This window comes from Urocampus carinirostris, chromosome 9 (assembly GCF_059441175.1).
Source record: "Urocampus carinirostris isolate Australia breed hairy pipefish chromosome 9, RoL_Ucar_1.0, whole genome shotgun sequence".
Classification (NCBI taxonomy): Eukaryota; Metazoa; Chordata; class Actinopteri; order Syngnathiformes; family Syngnathidae; genus Urocampus; species Urocampus carinirostris.
The window spans coordinates 37371316-37390648 of NC_142357.1; the positions used below are offsets into that span (position 1 = coordinate 37371316).

Below are 19333 nucleotides of genomic sequence, written 5' to 3' on the forward strand. Positions count from 1 at the left end.
TACCGTCTCTTCATTTGAATATATTCGTCGTATAAACTAGTTGGCGATACAGTACTGTATTTTTGTTGGGTATTTATTTGCTTTGGTTCCAAGTGATGCTAAAGGGAGAAGCAACAATGAGGTAACCATAGAAACAAAGCTCGCGATTTGTCATCATTACCAATGCGATGTAACTGTGCCCGCTCCTTTGGTGCCAACTGCCTCGGACTCTGATTGGCTCCCTGTCACTATTTATATCCACGTCTTTCTGCCACCTGTTGTCAGTCCGTCTGAAAACCTCAGTTTACTCTAAGTAAGCTTTTCGACCCTGACTCACTCCTGTTTTTGCTCCCGTCTGTTTCCCGGCTTCGACCCGTTTTTTGATCTTGACCGCGTCTCCTCTCCTCTCCTGGCTTTCGACTCGTTGCTGATCCCGACCATGTTTTTGCTTTCCTGTCTACTGACACGTTTTTTTCCGTTACCGACACCGCCGTCGCTCGCCACGGAAGTGCGAGTTCCACGTTCAGAAGGACCTGCTTCCCGCGACCAGCGATCATCGGATCGTGAGTGCAATCCTTTCCTTTCTTCCCAATAAAACTGAGAGAAATGTAACGCAAGTGGGTCCTCTCTCCGTTCCAGTCATGACATGATTATCAATAAGAAGGGGCTCGGATTTTTACACGTGCTAAGAAATCTGGCCAATGGACGACCGGGACTATTATTAAAATTATGAGAGCTATTAAAGAAAGAACTATTTTAAGAGCATGCGACTACATGCAAATGGAAGTTTTAAAATCAGGTTGAAGTTAAATTCGCTGTGTCTTACTTCTTTTGCATCCATCCGCAACGCCACTCAACCAGCTCAACTCATGTCACATTAAAGGTAAATAAAATTTTCCTTTTCCTTTACATGTATATTTAAGTATGCTATTTAATCATATGCACATTTATAACATGCAAGTAGCATACTTAACAATGCTACCTCTTTACACGTTAGACTACTGCTTTTCTCCTCCTAAAACGCACACCAGTTTTGAAAAGGAATATACCCCTTTTTAAATTCAAACAATAAACAAAGTTTTGACCTGAGACTGCTATTCTAGTCTTCTGTTGCTTTATTTTGAAGCAGAAGTACATCTTTCTGCGTAAAAAAACCTCTCCAAGGATCGCATTATATTTCTGTTTTGGCATAAGTTTGCCACTTCTGGTATTAAACAAGAATATCTTGTTATTTTTCTTTGTTTATTTCATTATTCTGGAGACAGATTGTGTTTCGCACGTAAAAATAGAGCACACAATTAAATGTATCTCTTTTTAAAGTCTAAAGGTCGGCTTGTATGGAATCTGCTGTCTCCAACCCCCATATGCATCCACCCGCTACTCTACTAGATCAATTCAATTCATGTCATACCAATGGTAAATCAAATTTATTTTTTCCTTTATATTAATACTGTAATATTATTTATTCATATGCATGCATTACACATAAAAGTACTTTCTACATACTATATTCTTATTTCAATGTGGGGTACCGGCGGTTTGGAAAGCATTATCTAATGACCATATGTTTCAATCCCCCGTTAATTTCACTTTGCAACCCCCACCTCAAAACAAATTCATGTTGTATCCCGGGGCTCTACCTTAAATACATATTCTTGGAATTCTTATTGATTTTTATAACGAATAAATGACTGCTGATGTCACTTTTGACAGGCTTCCATTTTTGCGCGGGCTGGCGCCGGGAGCGCGCGCGCGTTGTCGTCGTGCACGCTCACGTTACGAGACCTGATTTGAGTCCAAGCGTACAGGACCCCCAAACTTGAAACTTTCTGCCATGTCCGTCACGTGACCTAAAACCCAGTTTTTTCTTTTTGGGGGGGCGGTTCGGGTCTAGGTTTGGGTGGGGGTTCGAAAAGTATTTAAGTCCAAAAACTCGATGTGTGACGACGGCGAGGAAAGCGATGGCGGAGAGAAAACGTCGCCCTCTCCGCCTTCGCGTCTCCCCCGAGGTTCCCCTTCCCGTCAGCGGCCCCAGGACCTTTTCTCCTCGGCTTCCCCGCTCCTGGAAGACTCGGACCCGGACTTGGACCCGAACCCGCCTTTCCCGGAGGACCCGAACCCCGATGACTCCCCCCGGTTTTCGCCACCAAAGTTCCGCGAGCGAGCCGGGCACCGGTACGCGCATGACGTGGATGTGGTTCTGGAAAGGAAAGGGAGCCCACCTGGAGGAGACGAACCGAACCTTCAGCACCGAAGACCGGGACCCCAACGAGTCTCGGAACCGCCGGACTGTGGCAACCATCACGCTCATGAGCACATGAAAAAGCAGTCCAACTCGGACTGCCGACAATCGTGAGTGGTTTTTTTCTCGTTTCCCGCTTTTTCCCCCCTTTTTAAAAATGCATAATTCAATCAATCAATTAAATCCATTATTATAAGTACTAATATTATTAATATATAATTTAATGTATTTGTTTTATGCAAATTAAATAATAACGCCTCGCTCAAACATATGTCGCAAATTCCAAATAAAATAACATTTTAATAGTCGAAATCCAACATAACCTAAATGAGGTTCCCACATTTTCAAAAGAAAAGTGCTTTCTTTGACTGTTACAAGCAATGGTTTGAAAAGTGAAGAGAAACACGTCTTTTTAATTTTCTGAATGTATCGGAAATTGTATTAATTTAAATTATTATAACAATGGATTTTATTCATTTTACGCAAATAAAAAACTTTGAAACATACGTTGAAATTTCAAAATAGAATGGTAAATGGTCTGCATTTATATAGCGCTTTTCAAGTCAATGAAGACCTCCCAAAGCGCTTTACAATGTGCTTCACATTTACCCATTCACACACACACTCACACACCAATAGCGGCCATGCAAGGCGCCGACCTGCTTATTGGGGGCATTAGGTATTCAGTGTCGAACCTGCGATCTCTTGATCCCAAGACGAGCGGTCTACATCCCGAGCATCTAATAGTTGAAATTTCAAGTCCAACATCCCAAAAAGTTCCCAATTTTTCAAAATAATAGTTATAGTCAATACAACTACAACTAACTATAACTTTTTCTCATTTACCGTTTTTTTTATAATACAGTATTCATCATATTTTTAGGATTTATTTTCTGCAAAACATTAAATAACGTACAGCTCAAACATGCATCACTATTTCAAAGAAACTGGTGTTTAAATAGTTACTATTCCAACATAATGGAAGCCCAAGAGCGCCAAAATTCAACAAACAAAAATGAAACAAATTAAAAACATTCTGCTAAATAACAGGTGATGGGGACATTTTGTCTTTAAATCGTTGTGTGATGATTCTATCCCAAGTCTTGGCAGTGGGAGCACCGGTTATTTATTACTGGACCAAAACATTGGTACAGATGACGTGCAAAAAGGCAATGGATTTTGTCTTATTATTTCACCGTTTTTGCTGACGATGCCAGAGACACTGGGTTGCCTAGTGTATTCTGATAGGTTAAACAGTCTCTCCACTTCTTCACCTGTGCGTCAATAACGGTGTAAAACACAGACATTACTTTCATCAAAATACTATAAAAGCTTTTTTACATATGCAACAACATATGTTGGCTGGGAGAGGGATGGGCGCCACCAGGCTGTACTTGCCCAAGACACACCACAGGAAATGGTGCCCCTACGACCTTGGCGGTTAAGGGATCCAACCAACCAACCAAATGTGTAAAATATGTTTTGGGGATTTATCTTTATTTAAAATAGAAGAACAATGTCCTGCTAAATTTTGAGTCACAATTTCAAAGTAAAAGCTGCAGTTATAGTTGAAGATCGGAGTCCAACATGAGCTAAATAAGGTTTCCAATTTTTCAAAATAAAAGACCATGTTTTGACTCACCCACTACTCCACTAAATCAACTCAATTTATGTCAAGAAAAATGAGAAATCAAATTTATTTTTTTCCTTTTACATTTATATTTATTTATATAAAAAAACGGCAGCACGGCGCCGCAGTGGTTAGCCCGTGTGCAGCACGGTTCTAAAGTCATGAGATCGAACCTCCTGTGTGGAGTTTGCATGTTCTCCCCGTGCTTGCCTGGGTTTCCTCCCACATTCCAAAAACATGCATGTCAAGTTAATTGCCCTTGGTGTGAATGACCGAGCAAATAGTCTGTCCCTGTGTGCCCTGCGACTGGCTGGCAACCAGTTCAGGGTGTCCCCTGCCCACTACCCGAAGATAGCTGGGATGGGCCCCAGCACCCCCGCGACCCTACTGAGGATAAGCGGTTCAGATAATGAACGGATGGATGGATATAAATAAAACGTACATCTGTTTTGAGGTAGAGGTCGCAAAGTGAAATTAACCAGGGATTCAAAACTATGGTAATTTGCTAATGCGTTCCACAAAGTAGCACCCTCCCCATTTTTAAAATACGCTCTGCCGGCCTCCGCTCGCATCTATAGTTGACCAGGGATAACGGATATTGCTGCCGCTCGAAGTCTAGGAATGTTAAAAATAGAGCTGCCACACATGGCACAAATTTGCTCTTTTGTCCCTAGCTCTCAGCAATAGTTGACTGGGGATAATGGATCATGGTTGAAACGGTTCTTTTCATTCTAGTTGTGCAACACTGTCAGGCTTCAGCAAACCAAAATGAAAAAAAATGCTCTTTGGGGGCTCCTGGTCTCTGCAGGAGTCGACTGGAGGTAATAGATCTTTGTCACAACTGTGCATTTCATTTTAAGTGGTCCATAAAAAAGTTATTTGTTACTAGTCCCTGCCTGCAACAATATCGTATTGGATAAAAGATCGCAGCCACATGAGTAAATTTCCTCTTCGGCAAAAATAAGGGCAAAAAAAAAAAAAGAATCACCAGGCCCAACAGAAGTGCACTCTGAACACCAACAGCTGTGTACTCCACGCAATCCTGACGCAATGTTCAGCAGCGCAGTTTCATGTCACCATTCAAAATAGCACCTACTATATTGTTCGATAGCAAATACAAATATAATATTTACTAATGTGACGAAAGAAAAGGCGAGTGAGGGCTGAGTCGCAACAGACTCGTGTCGTTTGCAAACGAAACGGCTCCATGAGCCGTCTCATGATCAGGTGTAGACTGATATACTACCTCTTATCATAACCGTCAATCAAGCATGTGTGTTTATGATTAAGGGAGGGAGCATAAAAAACATACTTAAGAGGAAGGCTAAGTGATAATTAGCTGATACCATAACATTAGTCAATCCGGCTCGAAGACAGAAGTGGCCACACTTTTCAATCCCCGAGCTCCGTTGAAATTTCCATTGCTTTTGCAATATGTTTTTTTGAGGGTTTTTTTTGCGTAGCCTTAGATTTATTTTAAATCATGTTGGTTGTGTTGACCATATTTATTTATTTTTGCTCTTCCCCCTGAGATTTGATCTGTAACCTCAGTGGAATTGTTTAATTCTAGGCTAAACACACTTCTATTCTATAGCATATGAATAACCTATATTTTATGTTGACCATATTGCAACATCCACTGCAGCCTGTACATCCTGGAAGGGGGTTTACCTCATGCGCGGTCCCTTCTCAAGGTTTCTTCATTTTCCTCATGTTGAGGTTTTTGAGTTTTTCCTTGCCCTCATGTAGGTTTTAGATCAGGGGATGGTGCAATAATAGTCTGTGGCTTGCAATAATCTGTGGTCTCTGCAGCCCTTTGAGACTTTGTGATTAAGGGCTATACAAATAAACATGACTTGAGTTTATTATTCAAAAAAAAAAACTGGGAACTATGGAGGTTTTCATGTACCTTTTATACGAGTTGCTAATTTTATTTCATGCACTGTGAGATTTGGGTTTAAGGGAAAAGGTTGGACATAATAGTTGTGTTAATTCTAATTGATTTACTGTAAAATGTTTCAGAGAGCTATTCAAGTTTTATTTGATTTATAACAAATATTCAGTTTTTTGTTTCATGATTATTCAATTGTTACAGCACTTTTAAGGTTTTGATATCTGCTCCAAATATCGGTTATCTGCCTCCGCTTGATGCTAATAATTGGCATCAGCCCTGAAAAACCAATATCGGTGGATCCTAAGACTAAAGTAATTGACATTTGAGAATAGAAACATTTAGGTTGATCCGCTCAACCCGTTGCTCCGCCTCCTACTACACTAAACAACATTTTCATTATGATTGGATTAGTAAATTTTGTGCAAAAATGACAGCTGACGGCAAACAATTCAGGATGCTTTGCTTCGCTTCTAAATGCCGGTTACGGCCACAATTGAATGAGCACTTCCGAGTAAAGCAATAAAGCTCCCCAGTGCTCCATTGATGCTTGTGTTCACCAGTAATTTCATCAATAGAGCGCCGCTTCCTAATTCAAAAGTACGGCTTCGACCTGCTGCACAGTTTGACTCTTTCTGGAACAGCGCGAGTCTCTATTCGAGTCTACCTCTTTTGGGGATGAACGATAATTATCGGGTCGATATTTATCGAACCGTTAACAACGGCACAGTTATCAGCACGACAGAAAACAAAAGAGATGATAATTGGTCTTTTGGAGCCGTGCTATGATATTCAATCAGCCGACAAGACTTGCGGTTATCTGTTATATGTATATTTATGTTGACATAAATATACACATTAAGAAGGTTGGTAAACATTGAGAAGGTTGGTAATGGAGTTTGGAAGAGTGTGTGATAGGCGAAAGTTATGTGTAAATGTTGGGAAGAGTAAGGTGATGAATTGTTCACGTGATGTAGTGGGCATGGCGTTAGAAATAAGGTTGCATGGACAGGTGCTGGAAGAAGTTGAAAGCTTTAGGTACTTGGGTTGTGATGTGGCTGCAGTTGTTGGAATGGACTGTGAGGTATTGCACAGAGTGAATCAAGGAAGCAAGATTTTGGGTGCTCTGAGAAGATAAGTAACAAGACTATGAGTATGGATGTTAAAAAAAGGACTGTATGGTGCCGACTGTGTTGTATGGTGCAGAGACTCAGAGCCTGAACGCAGATTTTAGAAGGAAATTGAATGTTTTTGAGATGAAGTGTTCAAGGAGTATGTTAGGAGTGACAAGATTGGATAGATTGAGAAATGAAATTGTGAGAGACAGAACTGGAGTAGTAGTGGAACTGAGCAAGCGTATGGATGAGAGAGTACTCTGATGGTTTGGGCACACAGAGAGGATGGATGAGGAGGGAATGTTGAAGAGGATCTACAGAGCCGAAGAAAATGGAAGGAGACCAAGAGGAAGGCCGCAATTGACTTTGTTGGATAGTGTTATGAGTGCACTGCAGGAAAGAGGTCTAAATCCAGTGGAAGCTGGAATTTTTGTTGGTGATAGGAATGAGTGGAGGGTGTTGTGAAAGGATAGTGGGATTGTGGACGCGTTCTAAAGGTTGGGCAGGGTACCCGAATGATGCGGCAGGGGTAAACCAGTGAAAACTGTCGGGCCCTCCTGTTGAACAGAAGAGTGTGTTGTGTCACCCTGACCCGGGTGATTTGGCCGCTTTCTTGTGTCCCGTTACATCTGGAGGGACGAAAGCATGACTGACTTGGGTACTGAGGTGCTTAACTTGTCTGGATGTTTGGGCATTTGGGTTGGCCATGGTCCCAAAATCTTTGTGTGTGTTTTTTGCTACTTTTTCTTTTTTTTTTAAATTTTCTTTATTTTTGTATGTGTTTGTCTTGCTGTCGGTCACCCCTCTCGAGGGATATGACTGGCCAGAGTAGATAGATAGATAGACAGATAGATATTTATGTCATGTAGTTATTTTTGTTCCTCCTTATTAAATATTTGAATTTTTATAAGAGTAGTAGCACAACTTTGAGTGTCTTCTTTCTATCTCTTCATAATGTGTGCAAGGCAGTGGTGAGCTTAGCCAAGATAAGCTTTTTGGATTTTCTATTGAAGCTGTAAAACGACTTGGTCGTTTCTCCTCTCAATCACTTCATTATGTGCACGAAACCCCGGAGAACTCGGTCAAGATAAGATTCTAAGCATTTATGATCGTCTTTAGAATATATTAAGGATCGACCGATATGGGTTTTTAAGGTTTGATACAGATTATGAGTTTTAAGAGAAGACCGGTAAATAATATTTGGACGTGATATTCATTTGCTGTAAAATTGTTGAAATTGGGGTAAGACATTATTAATAATGAAAAAAGAAACTAATGATATGTGTTTAAAATTCAAATTCAAATCAAACAGCTCTCTGAAAACCTTTACAGTAAACAAATGAGAGTTGTAACACAACTAATGTGACTCCTCTTTTACTTAAACCAAAAACTAACAGGGCAGGAAATACAATTCAGCTTTGCAGCAATTCTTGTAATGGTACGTAAAAATTTAAATAGCTTTTTTACAATGAATACATCAAAATGTTGGTGTTACCAACATGAATTAAATGCATTTAAAAAAAATATACATCGAAAATTTTAATGGAGCACACAAATTGAAAGGTATAGGCACTCCTGTTTTAGAGCCAAATTGACAAACTAATGTTATTGTGCTGATAATCGGCACGCCTGATAATCAGCCTTCCCGATAATTGGTTGACCTCTAGAATATATTCACATTTTTTATACTAATAGTAGCACAAATTGGTCGTTTCTCCTCCCCACCTCTTCATAATGTACGCGAGGCACTGAAGAGCTTGGCCTTTTAGAAGCTTCCATAGTGTTTGTGTTCTTCATTATCATATATTTTCTATAGAAGTCGTTGCAATGCTTGGTTTTGTCTCCTCTCTACATCAATGTGATGTAAGCGAGTCATTTGTGTTGGTACAGGCTTCTGAACTTTAGTACATTGAGTTTTTTTCCATTATTTGTTGCACTCCTGCCTGTGTTTTTGCATAAACATTGATTTAATTAAGAATGACAGCCCATTGATTATGATTGACAGTTGACAACCAAGTCTGCAAACAGGTATCTTGACAATGTGTTACTTTTTCATACTAGACATACTCCAAATGTGGCGTAATATTTTACTTTTTTGTACTGTTTTAGAAAAAATCACCACCATAAATCTTTGGTAATCAGACAAATGTTACATTTCCCGATGTGGCATTCTTATTCTTATCTTAAATATTATAGCTACTAATGTGTCGAGTTAAAACAATGCCACATTACAAGAATGAGTGATTTATTTTTCTTCCACACATCTTCAAACATGGATCGGCTTTACGAACCAGAAATGATCAACATTCAAGCACCGGCCGTTTGTCTCCAGCAGCTTTTAAAGGCTGCAGTCTTGATTGGACTTGACTGTTTCGGCTGCAGTGAAAGGCTGACCCTTGTCTTGGCGGGGGCATGGTAGTACACCATGTTTATCAATTATTTTGGTATTTATTGAGTGTTCCTTGACACAAAATCTAGCTCAAGACACTTGCAGAGGCCTAAAGAACAACTGTGTCCATTTTAACGAAAATCCATTCCGCCGTTTCAGAGCCTATAAGCCACATACGCACGCATGTAAATCAGTATTCATAAATAAGTTTAGATAAAATTGGTAGGGAAAACTTGTCATCGTGTATCTCTTTACCACCTTTTGTTTGCAGTTTTTAAAATGTTATTTTTTAAAATTTATTCTACGTGCTTTCGTCTTATCTAGCACGAACACAGCATTCAAGGCTTTTATGTGTGTCTTCAATTTAAGTCTTCACCTTGCTTTGCAAGCTCCTGGTCATCCTCAATCGTGTCTCTCCTAAAAGCGTAACCGACTCTCGGTAAAAATTAACAATCGATGGTGTGCAGCGCTAGCAAGAGGCGTGTTCACACGCTGAGACAAATGGGAAAGGAACGGCGACTCTTTAATGAGAGCGGCAGGTCACGCCGCTGGCTCTTTGATGGTCGTCTGTGCGCCTTTGATACGGCAGTGTTGGCCTTGAAAGGCCTTGAAAGCTGCGTTTTGCCATTACGACTGGAACATGACAGCCCACTTTGATCCTCAAAATGAGTCACGTGTGGATACAGACGAGCTGAAGTCTAATGGAAGAAAATTTGTGCTATCAGACAGTGGAAAAAAAGTCTTTAGATTTATATTTTATTTCTTTATTCCTATTTTTGCACATTATGGCTCTTAATGCCAATCCACTGGTTTTCTTAGCCCTCTTTTCTGGTGCACTTACAATTTTTTCCAGCCTACAAGCACTACCTTGAAGATATATCTTAGCCTAATATTATTTTGTATTTTCATCCTTTAAGTCTCTTATTACATTGTAGAGCACAGGTGTCAAACAGGCGGCCCGCGGGCCAAATCAGGCCCGCTAAGGGATTGAATCCGGCCGCGAAACAACACTCAGAGAAGCGCAAGAGAAAAACAAGCTGCAGGTTGAAATATGTCCACTTGATGTTGCTGAAGCCAGGTGCCTCTCACAAAGACACTGTACTTGTATTTATTCCTCTCTCTCTCACCCCTTTTCTCCCACTCTGTGTCTGTCTCTTTCACTCTGTGCCTCTTTTTCTCTTCCTTTGTTGTTATTTGTCTCTTTCTCTCTCTGTGTCTTTTAACCTCTTTTGCTCTAACTTCCTTTTTTCCTTTTCTCTCTTCATACCCTTTGCGCTTTCTTTTCTCTTTTCTCTCTTTCTGTCTTTCTATTTCTCTTTGGATTTCTTTCTTCCTGTCCCTTTTTTTTCCCCCTCTCTCACGACTTGTTACCTTTTGTTTCTCACGCTCTCTCCCTCTCTCTCTTTTTCTTTCTTTGTCCCGCCCTCTCTCCTTTTTCCTCCCTCTTTTTCTTATTTCTTTATCACTCTTTTTCTTTCTCTTTAATCTACTAGTCCGGCCCCCGACAGAATGTTTGTTCTATCGTGTGGCCCCTGAGTTAAAATGAGTTTGACACCCCTGTTGTAGAGCAAATGAGCCCACCACAAAAATGACTTCCACCATCTTTGATTCCGGTGGCTCACTTTGGAATGGATGGAACAACTGCCTCCCCTTTTGGACATTTCCCGAACGTACCAATTCACCATGTACCATAATGAAATCTGATAACATGAAGTTTTGAATGTAAATAAAACATCCAAAGCTATGTATTAATAAAATAATGTTCTCACCATATGTATTTATGTCGATTGGAGGGACAATCTCAAGTACAGAACATTACGCAAATTTCTTACTACTTTGGCTTTCTAACAAGTTTAGCAACTTCAAACACAGTCATCCAATCCTGGTTGTCTCAAATATCTGAGACCACGCCCAAAGAGGCATGTTTAGGTCAAGCATCCATGGTCCATATAAAAAGAGGAGCTGATCGATAGTTGCTCTTTTTTTGTCCTCCCTGACTGACTCAACGTATGTCGACTGCATGGCGCGGCCGTGCGGGCTGGACTGCGGCCTTGAGTTCAGCACGTGGGCCATACGTTGCGACCATCCAGAGGACAAGATCAAACAACAAGGACTGTTTCAGATTTATAACCATGTTTGCTGGTTCTTGGAATTAGCTTTTTTTCTGTGAAAGGAGATCTCCCCAAATCGACTAGCAGTATAGCGGGAAATTCTCTTTTTGTGCCAGTAACTTTCAGCGGTCGAAAACTCCGATAATCTCCAGTGCCTTCCCCTCCCGTTTTTTCCTATAATTAATCCTCTGTGTTCATAAATTGTGTGTGTTATGTCTATCGGCCTGGTTCATTGATTTCATTTTCTTGGTATTAGTAGTTCATATCAGAACTCAAAGAACTCTAAGTAATACTATAATGTTTTATCATTGTAAAAAAAATTCTAGCATCCTTCAGAAAAAAAGGATTTATGGTGGAGCACACGCAACAACTACAGGCAAATTTGTTTACAGATTGCAGTAAATAATAATTTGTTTCAATCCAAGTGATTTTTAAAGTTAAAGCTAGAAAAATCCCTAAAACATGTTTACCCTGTAGTCCCACGACTTATCTTGTTGTTAACTATGTACACTATGTTGTAATCAATAACGGAAAAATAACAATTCTCTTTTATTCTGTTACATAACAAAATTATGTCTGCACCGAATTCACTCACTGAAAATAATTTCTCTCATCGAAATTCAACATGTAATACATTTGACATTGATGTTTTAACACAGCCAGATTTCATGCACTGTATTAAATTGTATTTTTACAACAACTAAATTTTTCCTCTTGATGAATTTGGATGATTAAAGAATTCACTATCAGTAATTTGGATGCAGAAACAAGAATCTACTGTTTTAGAAAAAAACCACAGAAGAAAAAGTTTGTGTCGCATTCAAATAATTTCCAATTATATCAAGTGAATCTTGTTGCCAACATTGTACTTCCACTAAAAATGTGATTAAGTACAGTTCTGTATCTTACAACAGACTAAATAAGCCCCCAAAAATGTTAATATTATGCGACAAAATATTTCAGGAAATAAAAAGAAATGCATATCTTGTGAAAGAATTGTAAGAACAAACGACATTTGTAGGCCGTACAACCTATGCAATAGTACATGAGGCAATTCATTCAAAAGAGAAAAATAATTTTGCATTGCCGGAAACTCAGCAAAATGTAACTTGATGTCAAGTTTTGGGCATGTTTGATAATTAATTATCTTTCCACACTTGGGATTATGGTGGCTCACTGTTGTTTTAAGCGTTGCTCACCGACTTTGTGTGAACGCTCAGACCCGTGGAAAATTAGAGGGAACATTGGTAGCAAGCCTGAGTAGAAATAAAATGGCTCGGTGCCAAATATGCAAATTTGTATTCAGACAAAGGATACATACAAAAGAATAAAAAAAAAACAAGGAACAAAAGTACCCATAAATCCCTACATGCATGCAATTGCATCACAATTCTGACGTGTTACCATTGGTTTTGGTGTGGCTACATGATTTTTCGCTTTAGATAGCACCTGGGAGCAAACCAGCAAGAGGCGAGTGTACAGTGTGAAAAATCAATCTTCAATACCGCCATCCGTGACTCGGAGGCAGGAAAGACGTGCTTTGGTTAAAGGACAGATTAAACGTTGAGACGCTCTTCACACTTCATCGAACAGAAATCTCCAATCCGGGATGCCTCGCTTTGAATTCCTGCCTGAGACGGGGATGCCTGCTCCTGCCGGTTTATAAACGTCAGGGATGCTCTATAATTGTTTTTTTTCCTGACGATAGTCAAGTCAAGTCTTGTCATATTAATTCGTATGGCTCTAAATTGCAAGAAGTCTGGCATTGATGAAAATTGCATGCTGAAAAAGACCCAACTGGAAAAGTCCATGCACTCTTTTCAAAGACGTCCGTGTCTTACTTCGCTCGCTCGTGCGTGTGTTATTTTTTTCAACTCTGTAACAATATGCTACTTGGACTATTTTAGGATTATCTAACTGGAGTATTCCACTAACAGGACTTTAGCACAGGGGTGTCAAACGTACGTCTCGCAAGCTGGATTGGGCCCGCCAAGGTTTTCGTCCAGCCTGCGAGGCAACAGTGAGAGACGTGTAAGAGAAAATCGAGCTTCAGTTTTAAATATGTCCACTGGATGCAACCAAAGCCAGGTGCTACTCACAAAACTGGTGCTGGATTTATTTCTCTAATTTTCTCCTACTGGCTTTGTCTTTCTCTCTCTTTTTCTCAGTTTTATTGTTCTCTTTTATATTCTATTTTCTCTCTCTTTTTTATGGCTCGGTCTTCCTGTCTCTTTTTTCTCTTTCACTATCGTTCTGTCTTTTTCTTTCTCTTGTTTTTTTCTCTTTTCCTCTCTTGCTATTTCTATTTATTTTTCCATCTTTCTTTGTCTCTTATCATATTTTCTCTCTTTATTTTATTCTCTTATTTCCCTCTTCTCTTTCTCTTTCCCTCTCTTTCTCTATGTATCTCTTTCTTTGTCTCTTTCATTCTCTCTTTTTTCTTTATTTTTCATAGTGTCTTTCTCTTGTCTCAAAGAACTAGACCCTGCATACAAGCGACTGAAATGAGTTTCCTCCGCAGGGTAGCTGATAACCAATAAAATCCTGTGTGTTCTTATTTTTGTTGACAAGTACAAAAACAAAATACAGATCCAGTCAACATGTCTCCAAAAGTTGAGGTGAAGAGATCAAAGCTTGACATTATCAATCAATCAATCGATACTTACTTTGTCAATATTAAATGCAGGGTTGGGTGGGATTACTTTCAATTACTTTTGGAATACTCCAATACCAAATATGCTAATAAAAGACAAAAGAAACTAAATAATAATACAATTACTACATTTTGTGCAGGCTTGGGGAGTAACGGAATACATGAAACGGCAAAAATGATGTTGGCAAGCTGTTTGGATTTATCTTCATTTTGTTTCTGTCGCATTCTATGTTAGTTTTGCCGGAGATCAAAGCCAGGAGAGAAAGCTTACCACGTGTTGTGATTCATCATTTTATTCATATTTAGTTTATTTTGTCTTTTATTAGCATATTTGGTATTGGAATAATCCAAAAATAATTTAAGTAATCCAGTTAAAGTAACCCTACCCAACCCTGATTAAATGGTGTGGTTGGTTGGATCCCTTAACCACTATACCTATAATGACAAATGACAGTAACAGTGACAATCAGATATTGCAGAAATGCATATGATTTTTGAGGAAAATTTGTGACTTCTATACACTATACAAGTTCTTGAATGCTGAATGGAACATTTGCCTTGGCTAAGGAAAAATATCTCCTTCTTATCAAGTTAGATTATTGGCAAAGGTTTTATTCCTTAAAAATTAGGTATATGTGAATCACGCAGTTCACGGATCCCTTAACCCCTTGGGTCGTTGGGGCACCAACGAGGACGCAACTCTGGACAGCTTTCTCCACTGTTGATGGTTCTTGGCCTGTTTTTGGTCCGTGGCAAAGTTGGCACCATTCCTTGATGTTGTCTGCCCTCTTCTTTTTGTGTCTTCTCCCCCTTGGACTGTGCCCTAGAATTATCCTGGTCAGTCCTGATGATCTTGTGACGTGACCATACCACTGAAGTTTCTGTCGGCACACAGTTGAACACAGTTCTTCCTAGGGTTCGAAGTGTCCTCTGGTGTTGCTTACCATTTTGTTCGTCACATGGGCTAAGTAGCTGATCCCTAGAAGTTTCCTGTATCATCGCAGTTCCTTCTCCGTTTTTTTATGTAGGCACTGATGCAATAAAAACATTAAAAAAAAAAAAAATCATTGCAATTTTTTTCAGATTTCAATGTTTACCTCAGTTGTTTTTGACGAAGATATGAAAATAATCAAGTACTTAGGGATGCAAAAAATATGATATTATAAAGCCCCAATGTTTGACTGCTTGATGACTCTGTGTTTTTTGGTACAATCGAGGGCCAGTGATACACGACACAGCGTGGAGGCATCCAGTCCGACAAACATGGCAGGAACCCTGAGTGTAAAAGAAATACAAATTTCTCGACCCATGTTTTTTTTTTTTTTTTTTTTTAAATATTTCAAAAAACAAACATTTGTATGATAGTTTAATTATATTTGCTCAGTGTTCAAATCAATGTTTTTTTTTAACTAAATACAGGTTGTTGGGTTTTCTTTTACCACTAGGATGCCCTAACTATTACACACTGCTCCTTTATTGTGTTTTACTAGTAAAATAAGAAATGACTATCTGCCAGTGGAGAAATTGTCACACATGCCATGGCTAGGAATAAAATATCTTTATTGTCAGAGGTTTTATTCTTTAAAAATGGAGATATGTTAGTTTTGATACAATAAGCACATATACAAATAAAAAATATGATTAATTTTGCAATCATTTAATAATTTTGCAGCAACTTTGACGTCATATTTGGCCATTAGCTCTTCGATAAATATAAGCCCATTAATTGTCATGCCTCCCTATTAATCATCTTTGAAGGGACTGGTCAATTATCAAGAACTAAAAGACGATTGTTCCGTTTACCACTTCATATTTGGGATGAATTAACTCAATTTAATAATGAAAAGTAGCTATTTGATCTTTTGAACACACAATGGACCTGAATAAACAGGCGACTAGTCTTTTATATTGGAGCGTGTTTCAGCATGTTGCTCAAAAGGCACAATTTGTGTAAACACTTTATTTTATCTATTTTATCTATTGTGTAGAGCGCTAACACACACACATACACACATTACTGTCAAAGCTTTGTTGTAATTCGAATTCTGATTTGAATCACAGTGGGAAGAGAGAAATGAAAGCATACAAAGGATGGAGGTCGGTGTATTATGTTGCAGGACATGTGAGGAACAATCCGTTTGAATTAAATTTATGTTGCTAGTTGTGGTAAAGCTTTTTGGTCGCGTTGTATTCCTATTTGAGGCGTAACTACCTGCCAGCTGTTTTGTCTGCCCCAATTTCCTGAATTTTGGCAGATTGGGTTGTTTAAACAGGCCCGTTTTCCCGAATTACAGCAGATTTCTTTAAGCAGTTTTATCGGATCCGATTTCTTGATTTTCGGCAGATCGTGATCAGTCGTTTGATTGTGCTCGAGTTCCCAAATTTTGGCAGATGGTGATGGACCGTTTTTTTTAGCCAAGTTCCTGAGTTTTGGCTGATAGTGTTTGGGTTGTTTTAACACGCCCATTTTCCCAAATTTCAGCAGATTTAGATCAGGCGTATTACCGAATTTTAGCAGATCGTTGTTGGCCTTTCAATCGGCCCCAATTTATAAAATATCGGCAGATTGTGCTGGGCTGTTAATTTGGCCCCGATTTCACTACATTTCAGCAGATTTCGTTCAGCCGATTTATCGTCCCTGATTTCCCAAATTTCTGCAGATTATCATAGTCCGTTTTATTGGCCTGGAATTGCTGAATCTTGGCAGATAGGGATCAGCTGTTTTATTGTTCGCGATTTCAATATTATTATCAGATAATGATTGGCGGTTTCACCAGGCCTGATTTTCTATTTTTGCTTTTTTTGTGACCAGCCGTTTCATTGGCCCCTATTTTGTAAATTTTGGCAGAATGTGATCAGTCAGCTTTGTGTCGTTTTCTTGAATTTCCACAGATCTTGATCGTCCATTTTGTTGGCCCGGAATTCCTGAATTCAGGAAATCGTAATTGGCTGTTTTATTGGCCCCTGTTTCCTGAATATGGGCACATTGTTTTTCGCCTTTTTTCTCAGTCTTAATTTCCTAAAAGATGTCAGATCTTATTGGCCGTTCTATCGGCACTAAATTCGAAATATGCATTGAAAAACTGAAAATAAATTAGGGCTAGGCCAAAAGTGTTTTTTTTTTTGCATGAAATTTAATAAATATCTTAATAAATAAAAATGTGATTAAAAAATATTGCATGGACAGAAAAAAAGTAGCCAGCTATTTTAATTTTGGATTTGGGCGTTGTACACACTAATATTTCATGTAAAATATTTTGTTTATTGTGGGGTGGACACTGAGTACCAGAGTGGCACCAAACCACACATTTTGTTAGCAGTATTTTTTATTTATTTTCATTTTGTGCAAAGTCATTTTAACATTTTGGTTTGTCAGGCCGGGTTAATTTGTTTGCCGACTCCTGGGCAAAACTCAACCAGATTTTAGACGTCTATTTTTGGCCTGAATCATGTCTGAGACTGAACATACCGTAAGCTCTAAATCGAACGACATTTGGTGCTGGTTGGGCTTTGTTTGAGAGTAGGAAGGCAAAATCCATTCCCTATGAATAACAATGAACGGGATCTTGACCTAAGTAACCTGAGAACATGAAAATCTAACTAGATTTTTTTTGTCCCCGTAGCAAAGCTGGCAAACACCTTCCCGCCAATTTCTAGAGTTCATTACGGTTCCTAGCAGGTCACCACCTTCCTTTCCACACAATCATTTCAAAGCGGAAAAGGCATGGCACTTTTGCAACACAATGCTTTGAACATTTTTCATTTCTTTCTCTGTGAAGAATAGCTGCCGTCGCGATTTTGTAGGCTGGATCATATGTCAACTTGAGAAATAGAAGTTTTATCGCTGGTCTTTTTTTTAATAAAGTCTTTTTGTTACTATCTAGGTCAAATTCTTTGGCCACAGCATACAAAAGACCTTGATATTGCTTTTTCCTGGCGACGTCGACTTTTTGAGTACAGTATTCCCTCAGTTTCTTTGCGGTTAATCCATTGTATAACTTCCGGTATTTGGTGAATTTCCCAGAAGTAAGACCTATCTATATGCTACTGTATTGCCTTGTTTATCATGGTTAATGCAGCCATTTTACAAATGTTTTCTCCTTTTCTTTATATAAAGCGAACCTTTGATTCATTCTTGCCAAAATAACAGGCGACTATGGTCTGACTTTAGCATATCCAGAAAAGTCACTTTCTCTTTAACTGTTAGCATCTTCCTTCTTGTTTTTGGTTCAATAGAGGATCTTCTAGATGGATATCTAGGATCCATATTCAAGGGTGTCACAAAGATGCTTAAGAAACGAGAAAAAAAAAGTCCAAGAGACAATCCAGCACTGTTGAATGTGTGTCAAGACTTGCATGAGCTCGCTGGGCTTTGTTAATAGATGTTGGGCAGCCAATCCGAGGTGTACATTTGATGGATTCTTGGTTTTGTGTCCTTTCTCCTGCACTTACCTGATTGCATGCAGTTCATTCGCTGGCGGCAGCCATTTTTATATTGGCGTGCAGGCAACTTATCGTGGCCATTTTAAATTTTTGCTAAATATTTTTAAAATTCTTAAAAGAATAATTTTCAATCCACAGTGCACTGAGGTTTAGAGTAAATAAAATATAATTCCAACACAACTCACATGGCTCATAAGTGTGGTATTCCTCTGTAGTTTCCCACAGCCACACAACACAATGTTTTAAGTGTGTCTTACTTTGCAAAGAGTAGATGTTTAGATTTTAAATTCAATTCAAATATTTATTTAAATAGGGAAATCCAATGAAACCAGGGTCCCATTCACAATAGTGCTCTGGTTACAGCGATCAGTTAAAACTATGTACAATAAGGCTACTATAGCACACTATATAAAGACTACTTTACTAGTTTTTGTCGTAAATATTAAAGCATTTTGCTACATTGGTCACATCACCTCCAATGTTGGTGCTGTTCGCAGGAATATGTCCTAATAAACTCAATATGTAGACAACGCTAGCTTTTTTGTTTTAATCACGTCAATCAATGTTTCTTAATTAACGCATTGTACAGACTCCAATTACGACACCCGTTCTATCGGAAGCGAAGCACTGAAAAGCATGGTAAAATTGGAGTTTTGGTTACGGGCAAGGAGACTCCGGTGTTGTCTACTTCAATGTGTGTGTTTCTGCATGTTGAAAATATTTCAGTCAAGAGTAGTCATAAAGGGGGTTGGAAAGAAAAAAAGACAGTAAATGCGAATGTGAAAAATATTCCCGAATATGAAAAATCTCATCAGTTATGCAGGACTCAAGTAACAACCAATCACCGTAAACTTTCATAGACCAGGTCTACTGTGATTGG

General features: G+C 38.9%; 1 protein-coding gene across 1 annotated transcript in view; it reads left to right on the forward strand.

Annotated features, from left to right (window-relative positions):
- Positions 1-1700: 1700 nt before the first annotated feature.
- The window catches only part of trpc7b (transient receptor potential cation channel, subfamily C, member 7b), a 93120-nt gene continuing 75487 nt past the window's right edge, over positions 1701-19333 (forward strand). Inside the window, exon 1 of the mRNA XM_088343675.1 lies at positions 1701-2331. Coding sequence (XP_088199801.1) covers positions 1916-2331 — 416 coding nt within the window. The 5' untranslated portion in view covers positions 1701-1915. The remainder of the gene's footprint in view (positions 2332-19333) is intronic.